The sequence below is a fragment of the Populus alba genome, chromosome 11 (assembly GCF_005239225.2).
Source record: "Populus alba chromosome 11, ASM523922v2, whole genome shotgun sequence".
NCBI lineage: Eukaryota > Viridiplantae > Streptophyta > Magnoliopsida > Malpighiales > Salicaceae > Populus > Populus alba.
In genome coordinates, this window is record NC_133294.1 from 3,349,831 (window position 1) to 3,359,448 (window position 9,618).

Below are 9,618 nucleotides of genomic sequence, written 5' to 3' on the forward strand. Positions count from 1 at the left end.
GCTAGAAAATTTCTAGTAGTGAAACAACTAAAAAAGAAAAGTTGCATTAGTCCTAAATGTTAGGAGTAAATTGAAAGCAATCCCGATTTGTTTTTAGTATGATGAGATTTCTTTGCTTAACTACTTGAAAGACATTTGATACAATATGTTTTGGTCTAAACCGAAGACAATATTTTTTTTTTGTATTAATTTACCTGTTGTTGTTTGGTCTACTAACGATGTTTTATTGAAAAAAAAAAAACATTTATAAAAGCATGTGAGGTCAGAGAAACTGATTGGAAAATACAGGAAATAATAGCCATCAACTTCTCATCTGAATTAGATTTTTCTAACTTGATTCTTACTTCACCAGGTCAATGGCCATCAACTTGTGGAATTTATTTTCTAACTAGTCAATATATAGCCATCAATTCCTGGCACCAAAATTAGTGATTATATTCAACATCCAAGTCTTGATCAGAATAAAACCAAAAAAGTCCTCACGCGGAAACATTCCATACCATAGAGAGAGTGGACTTGTGGGATGACTTGTCTTAAAATTACAATCCACCCTTTCTCTCTCAATTTTAAAACCATGCCCATGTCTTGGGCCAGTTGTAGACTGGTCGGATTACAAATACAGGGTGTGTTAGGTATTATGTGTTAGAAGTGTTTTTTAAAAAATTAATTTTATTTTATTTAAAATTAATATGTTTTTTATATTTTTAGATTAATTTGATGTATTTATGTTAAAAATAATTTTTAATAAATAAAAAATATATTATTTTAATAAATAAAAAATATATTATTTTAATGTGTTTTAAAATAAAAAACACTTTTAAAAAACAACCGCTATCATACTTCTAAACACGTTTTTAAAATAAATTTTGGGTAACTGAGTTATCTAATTAACTTAAATCAATTATTTTATAACAATAAGATTATTTTAATTTTTGTTTTAAAAATAATTATTTGATGTTGATATGATTGAATTTCATTGGGGGTTAGCAAAATTTAGTTAAATTAATATCTTTTTATTTAAATTTAAATTTTATATATAAAAAATCTAATTCACGAGTTTTTTATATACGAGAACAAACCATTAAACACCTCAAATTCCATATTAGCCATCGAAAATTTATTTTCTAAACTTGATTCTTACTTCACCAGGTCAATAGCCGTCAACTCCCGGCACCAAAATTTTCAATGATAACTGGTCAAGCCTAGACATTCCGACTTTCTGCAACCGGCATTAGCCATGGAAAATTCCTTGTAGGGATGACTTGTCTTAAAATTACAATCCACCCTTTCTCTCTCATTTTTAAAACCATTCGCCATGCCTTGGGCCCAGTTGTAGACTTGTTCTGATTACAAATACAGGGTGTGTTTGATATTATATGTTGTAAGTTTTTTTTTTAAATTTTAATATTTTTTTTTAAATTAATATATTTTTTATATTTTTAAATTATTTTTGATGTGCTGATATAAAAAATAATTTAGAAAATAAAAAAAAAATATTATTTTAATGTCTTTTTGAAATAAAAAACACTTTAAAAAAACAACCGCTATCATATTTTTAAACATGTTTTTAAAATAAATTTTGGTAACTGTATTATCCAATTAACTTAAGTCAATTATTTTATAAAAATAAGATTATTTTATCTTGTTTTAAAAATAATTATTTGATATTGATATGATTTAATTTGATTGAGAGTTGGAAAGATTTAGTTAAAATAATATTTTTTTTATTTTAATTTTAAATTTTATTTTTAAAAAATCTAATTCACGAGTTTTTTTATATATGAGAACAAACCATTAAACACCTCAAATTCCATAAATCTTAAATTCTAAATAAACAAGAAATTAAATTATTTAAATGAAAATACTAATCTAAATATTATACTAGTTGACTAATTTATTTAATTTAACCATTTGTTTTTCAATTAATTCTTCATAAATCTACTTTACTTTCAGCAGATTCAAATGATGCTACAAGAATTACAGGCCCTAGTAAACTTTCCAAGTCAGATATGAAGAGCCTTATCCTCCACGTGCCTTTTTCTTACTGGTGGGTGAAGTAAGAAGAACCGTGTGAGTTGATGGGAGGGATTATGTGTTGTGTGCGTGTCTAATGTCCCTTTTGGTAATTATAGTAAGAATTCAGGCCCTAGTATACGCGTGATAAATGACTTGAGCAAATTTTTTTAAAAAAGGGTCCTCACGCGGAAATGGCCCATACCACTTCAGCTTATTGGTGTGCTGTCGATCTTGAACACTTCAGCTTATTGGTGTGCTGTCAATCTTGAACTATCGACTTTAATCCTGCAATTCCTTTCTTTTTTGTCCAGATCTTTGTAAAGTCTTATCTTTGCTAGACTCGAAATGGCTGCTGGGAAATATCAAGAATCCTACTCTTCTCGGTTTCCTAATTGTAAATATCAAGTGTTCTTGAGTTTTAGAGGTGAAGACACCCGCAAGAACTTTACCGATCACCTCTACACGGCCCTGGTTCAAGCAGGGATTCACACATTTAGAGATGATAATGAAATTCGGAGAGGAGAGAATATAGATTTCGAGCTCCAGAAGACATTACAAGAATAAAAAATATCGATAATCGTGTTCTCCAAAGACTATGCTTCGTCGAGATGGTGCCTGGATGAACTTGTAATGATCATGGAACGTAAGAGGAATGCTGACTGCATAGTTTTGCCAGTATTCTATGATGTGGATCCATCCCAACTCGGACGTCAAACAGGGAGCTTCTCTGCAGCATTTGTGGAACATGAAAAGAGCTTCAACGAGGAGATGGAGCGGGTGAATGGGTGGAGGATTGCTTTAAAGGAAGTGGCTGATTTAGCTGGAATGGTTCTAGGAGATGGGTAAGTTGTATCTCTTTATGAAACAATACATAGCATAAGACTAGAATGCTGGTTGTGAACTCTTAATTTCTTTCAGTTAAGTGTACTGATAAGAAAACATATAACAAAAAAAAAAAAATACTCATGATTTCTTCATTGTTTTTTTTTCCAATCATGATTTGGTTTAAACTATCAAATCATTGACACACAACCTGCTTTAATTTCATAGCTAAATGTTGTTTATTTCTATTGCTTATAGAGAGACTACTAATTATCGTATATTGTATTTTACTTTTTGATGTAGGTACGAGGCACCGTTTGTCCAATCTATTGTGGAGAAGGTCTTAAAGAATTTGGATCAAAAAATGTTTCATGTACCCCCTCATTTCATTGGAAGAGATCCTCTAGTACAAGATATCAACTCATGGTTGCAAGATGGATCCCATGGTGCTGCCATTGCTTTACTCTATGGAATTGGTGGAGTTGGAAAGACAGCCATAGCTAAGAGTGTCTTTAACCAGAACTTTTATAAATTTGAAGGAAAGAGCTTTCTATCAAATTTTAGGTCAAAGGATATAGTTTGCCTACAGAGGCAACTTCTTTTCGACATCCTAAACAAGACTGTTGAGATAAATGATTCTGATGAAGGAATTCTGAAGATTAAGGATGCATTATGTTGCAGAAGAACTATTATTGTTCTAGATGATGTGGACAAAAGGGACCAATTCAATAAAATCATTGGCATGCAAACTTGGCTTTGTAAAGGAAGTAAAATCATTGTAACAACCAGAAATAAGGGTCTGTTTTCAGCTAATGATATTGAGGGGGTCCGGTGCAAAGTTGAACCGCTAGATGATGAAAAATCAATTGAGCTTTTCAGTTGGAATGCCTTTGGACAAGCTGACCCTGTTGATGGTTTTGTAGAAGACTCTTGGAGAATAGTACATCATTGTAATGGACTTCCATTAGCTCTTGGAGTTATTGGCTCTTCATTGTCTGGAAAAGAAAGAGAGATATGGGAAAGCGCATTACAACAAATGAAAGTGATTCCTAATTTTGAAGTTCATAAGGTTCTTCGAATAAGTTACGACTTTCTTGATGGTGATTATCCGAAGAACTTATTCCTTGATATCGCATGTTTCTTCAATGGAATGGATGTGGATGATGCGGTTAGGATACTGGATGGGCTCCATAAAGGTGCAAGATTTGGGATTGATAATCTCATCGATAGATGTCTTGTTGAAATCAACAATGATCAAAGGTTGTGGATGCATCAACTAGTAAGAGATATGGGTAGGGAAATTGCTCGCCAAGAATCACCCAAATGTCAAAGAATATGGCATCATGGGGATGCTTTTACAGTTTTGAAAGGAACTACTGTAAGTAGCTGAATTTTTTTAAATGTCTACTTAAATGGTTTGTGGTGCCTTGACATATTCATTCATCTACTTTCCTTTCTCATGTACTTTTAATATTATTATGCAGGATGCTGAAAAATTAAGTGGCCTTACCATTGATATGCATGCATTAATGGAAGATCATTATGCAGAAGTTGTTTGTACTGATTCAATGGTTTGTCGCAAGCGCCGCAGGCTTAACTTCTTTCAACAATGGCTTTCCAAGTTTTCCAATGGGGGAAAATTACAAACTGGCCAAACAAGTTTGTTTCCCATCCTCAGCACGGATGCTTTTAGAAAAATGCCAGATGTAAAATTTCTCCAACTAAACTACACTAATTTTCATGGAAGTTTTGAGCACTTTCCCAAGAATTTGATATGGTTATGTTGGCATGGATTGTCTTTGAGCTCCATACCAAATCACGTATGCTTGGAGAAGCTGGTGGTTCTTGATCTATCCAGAAGCCGTCTAGTTGATGCTTGGAAGGGCAAACCGGTATGTATCAAGTCTCTCTATAGCTATCTCTCTCGTTTTCAATTAATAATAACTAAATTCATGTATTTTCACAGTGTCTTCCAAAATTGAAAATTCTTGATCTCCGTCACTCTCGTGATCTCATTAGAACCCCAGACTTCTCGGGTCTCCCAGCCCTTGAAAAGCTAATACTTGAAGATTGCATCCGTTTGGTTCAAATTCACGAATCTATTGGTGATTTACAAAGATTGTTGATCTTAAATATAAGAAATTGTACAAGGCTTATGGAGCTTCCAAAAGAAATGAGTAGATTGAATTCACTTCAAGAGCTGGTTTTAGATGGTTGCTCAAATCTTGATAGCCTGAATATGGAGTTAGAGCATCAACAGGGGCGCAAGTTGCTTCAAAGTGATGGAATTGCTGCAACTACATCATTCATTTCAACCCATCCATTGAAGCTATTCTTTTCCTCTAGGTTTTCAACGAGGAAAATGTTGAGATTTACCTTGTTTTCACTGCCACGCTTATTGGACAGTCTAGATTTAAGTGGAACTCCAATTCGTTTTCTTCCAGAAAGCATCAAGGATCTTGGTCTCCTCAGAGCCCTATATTTAACAAATTGCAAAATGCTTCAGGCAATCCCAGAGTTTCCACCCCATTTGGATTCGTTAGATGTGGCCTCTTGCTATTCACTGCAATACCTTGGAAAGCCAGATCACTTAGTCGAGTTTCAAGATCGGATAAAGCAAGATTTAATCCAAATGTTTGACTCTCACATGTTCAGAACAATGGAAACAGTTAGTGCTCAAATACAGACATCAAGATTGCAGGTCCTCCCTTACCCATTTTATTGTTTTGGAAATCTACATTTGAATACTTTTCTTTTGCTCATTTTATAGACATTGTTTTGGTGGTACAGATAATATTTACAGATGGCGTATTCAACGTTGTCGCATCTGTATTTGATGAAGAAGAGAAGTCAAGGTGGTTTTACGAGGAGGAAGAAGAGGATAAATGGCTAATTCAGAATGAGTTTGTAGATAACTTTTCATTCAAAATATCCTCATCACCTCCTGCGCACAAGATATGTGGCTATAATTTGTTCATAAGTTGTGTGACGTCAGTATACCGTGGCTTTAGTTATGTTTATATTGAAATCAGAAACAATACCAGTGGTCTATCCATGCTTCGTCGAGCCTTTGTCATCTCTATGATATACAAGCGTGGTGTTCGTGAAATCCAATCGCTATTGCACATGAAATTAGGGGGCAATGATCCTACATTTGATAATGGTGATGACGTGAGTATTTCAGTGCGTCCACGTGGTCCAGCTATCCAAATAAGGACCGTTGGTGTACAATGGTTGCATGAAGAGGAAGGAAATGATATCCAATCAAAGGAAGAGGTAGCCAGAGTAGAAATAGCTTCTCGTTTTTTTAGAAATTATTATTGTGCTTTCCATGGTAAATACAGTCCTGGCAATATCTGTTGGTGGCATTTTGCAAAGAAACTTCTAGGAAATAGTAATCCTCCTCCTTTCTTTGTCTAGCATGAGATCTTTTATTTATAAATATTTATAAGGGCTTTCATATTAAAAAATGTAATATGATATTATTTTATTAATTAATTTTTATTTATAAAATCTTATATTTATAATAAGATGTATTAAATATCTTATTTTATGTGTCAATTTTCTATTGACCAAAATATATGTAAAGGTCCATTTTTTTCATGTTATTTTATCTATTTTATTTCATCTTTTTATGTAAAAATAAAAGTAACACATGATGAAATTTAATTGGTAAATTTTTTTTTGTTTCTATATATATCCTCACGAGATAAGTTCACTTGTAATAAAAAAATAAATAGGCATGTCTTTAAAATATAATTGAGAGGTTTTTATAATTTGAATATATTTCATTTTAATTAAAAATTGAATGGATTTTATTAAATTTTCATAATAAATTAATATAGATATTTTTATTGTAAAAATAAAATATAATTATCATCAAAATTAGAAATTTAAAAATTAATTTTGATTGAAAATTATCAAATTAAAAAGATAGAATTAAAATTCAATAACAAAAAGTGGAAATCGTAAAATTTTCTATAGTATCCAATAACTTTGACTGCCTATGAGACTCTTTCTTTTCATAAAAAAACAGTTATTTTAAGATCATGGTTTGAAAGTCTCGTTATCCTGAATCAAAAGACGCAATTTGTTCATGATTTCGATTAATGATCATGATCATGGTTTTCATATACCAGCACTGCACTGTCACCCATGACCTCAAACATTTTGACCCTCTTTTTATCAACATTATGAGGATCTTGAAATGTGTTTTCATTTCCCTGGTTTTTGACAGCAACAGTTGTTCCAGGAGACGCGAAAGCCACAAAGTTCTGATCACTTGGACTTTTTAATGGTTGGCTGTTGGAGCTATATCAAGTGCTAAAAGCATTTCAGGTTTAAATCTTCAAGAAATTGCTGAGTATGTCTGAGGAGAAATAGACGGCAACCTCATCTTGAAGAGCATGACCAACGCCGCTGAGCTGTGGTTTTGTGTAGACCCTCACAAACCCCATCTTTGCTTCTTTTTTAAGAACTGAGTGGAGGAGGCGGTGGGAGTGGCCCGATGGCAGTGATGGAGGTATTAAAAGCTCGACCTGTGCTGTTGCACATACACAAGGTTACCTTCTGTAGAATTTCAAACTTCTGCAATAACAGTCCCATAACTTTAAACAACTAAAAAACGCTCGAGTTCTCTTCCAATTTTCCGATGAGCCAACTCAACGGGAAACCTCACATACTCTTTTGACAACAGAATCCTATTACTATCACACCATGGAACCTCCATTCTTATAGAACCCCCACTCAATAAACCTCTTGCCATCAGCACTTGTAATCCCTGATTCCCTAAACCCACACTTTATAGCCGAAGACACCAAACATTGTGCAGCTTCAATGTTGTTGGAGTTATGCCTTAAGTTGCTGCCTTTATTTTAGTATTGTCTGTCTTTGTTATTTTAATTCTGCTAGAGCTAGTCTTCAGGACGTGAACTGGTCTTTAGGAGTCAGTTATATTGTTAGCTAAACATGGTACAATCATGTTAGTGGTCAGCTGAACGTGGCACATTGTAGTGCTACAAACCAGCAATTTCAGTTTGTTTCAAGTCTATTTAAACGTGTAAAGATTGCTGAAACATAATGCAATCAACGATATTTTCAGTTCAATAAAACAGTGAAAAACTTCCACTGTTCAAATCAAAATCTGCATTCTGTTCTTCACTTCTTCTTTTCAATCTTTTCAAACTCTTTCAATTGGTATCAGAGCAATTTTCTTGAAGGGCCTGTGATGGATTCTGAATCAAGTTTCACCCATATTTCTCCTCCAATCTTCAATGGAGAGAATTTTCAACTATGGGCAGTAAGAATGGAAACTCACCTAGAAGCCTTAGATTTGTGGGAAGCTATTGAAGAAGATTATGAGGTGCCACCACTACCTAATAATCCAACTATGACTCAGATCAAAAGTCATAAGGAGAGAAAGACCAAGAAATCGAAGGCGAAGGCATGTCTGTTTGCTGCTGTTTCCACAACCATTTTCACCAGGATCATGTCACTTCAATCAGCAAAGGATGTTTGGGATTACTTGAAGAAGGAATATGCAGGAGATGAAAGAATTCGTGGAATGCAAAGCTTAAACTTGATACGTGAATTTGAGCTGCAAAGGATGAAGGATTCTGAGACTATAAAAGAGTACTCAGACAAATTGATGGGGATTGCTAACAGAGTCAGGCTGCTGGGAACATCATTTGCAGATTCCAGAATTGTTGAAAAACTTCTGGTCACAGTACCAGAAAAGTATGAAGCTTCAATTACAACATTGGAGAATACTAAAGACCTGTCAAAAATTACATTGACAGAGTTGCTAAATGCCTTAGAAGCTCAGGAGCAGAGAAGGCTTATGAGGCAGGATCATGCAATTGAAGGTGCTTTGCAAGCAAAATTTGCAGACTATGACAAGAAGAAGTTCTTCAGGAAGAACGCAGCTTCAGACAACATTAAACCAAATCAAGGTTACAACAAAGGAAAATTTATTAAAAGGAATTTTCCACCTTGTCAACACTGCAACAAAAGTGGTCACTCACCATTCAAATGCTGGAAGAGGCCTGATGCAAGGTGCAGAAAGTGCAATCAGCTAGGACATGAGGCAATAATCTGCAGATTCAAAAATCAAAAACAAGAAGAAGATGCTCAAGTCGCGAACCAAGATGATGAGGATCAGATGTTTGTGGCTGCATGCTTCTCGGTTCAAACCACCTCCGACCATTGGCTAATTGATAGTGGTTGCACCAACCACATGACTTTTGATAAAAGTCTTTTTCGAAATTTGCAGCCTACAGAAGCTGCAAAAGTCAGAATTGGAAATGGTGAATGCATTGAAGCCAAGGGAAAGGGAACAATTGCCATCACAACAAATTCAGGTACAAAAACAATTGCAAATGTTCTTTATGTGCCTAATATAGATCAGAATTTGTTGAGTGTGGGGCAATTAATTGAGAAAGGAATGAAAGTGATTTTTGAAAATCAACATTGCTGTATTTTTGATGCTGCTGGGTGTAAAATTCTACAAGTCAGAATGAAGAGCAAAAGTTTCTCGTTTCTGCCATTTGAGGAGGAGCATAATGCTTTTCCAACAAAACTCAATTATACTGAGTTATGGCATAAAAGGTTGGGGCACTGCCATCAACAAAGGATGCTTACCATGAAGAATTCTGAGGCTGTCAGAGGTATACCTTCATTTACTGAAATTTCATTGAACTGTCATGCTTGTCAGTTTGGTAAGCAGAATAGAAAATCATTTCCTAGATCAACTTGGAGATCATCCCAAAAGCTGCAGCTGAT

The 9,618-nt window shown here is 34.2% G+C and overlaps 1 protein-coding gene and 1 pseudogene across 1 annotated transcript; both read left to right on the forward strand.

The window, feature by feature from the left end:
• The first annotated feature begins 2,207 nt into the window (after positions 1–2,207).
• LOC140956161 (disease resistance protein RPV1-like) lies at positions 2,208–6,422 on the forward strand (annotated as a pseudogene).
• Positions 6,423–8,143: 1,721 nt separating this feature from the next.
• LOC140956162 (uncharacterized) lies at positions 8,144–9,558 on the forward strand. Its single transcript, XM_073412645.1, has 2 exons — positions 8,144–9,503; positions 9,551–9,558. Exons 1-2 carry the CDS (start codon positions 8,144–8,146, stop codon positions 9,556–9,558), a joined length of 1,368 nt encoding a protein of 455 aa, XP_073268746.1.
• The last annotated feature ends 60 nt before the right edge of the window (positions 9,559–9,618 follow it).

What these genes read in the sequence shown, in the direction of transcription:
- LOC140956162 (XM_073412645.1), top strand. Translation starts at nt 8,144, where the DNA reads ATGGAAACTCACCTAGAAGCCTTAGATTTGTGGGAAGCTATTGAAGAA.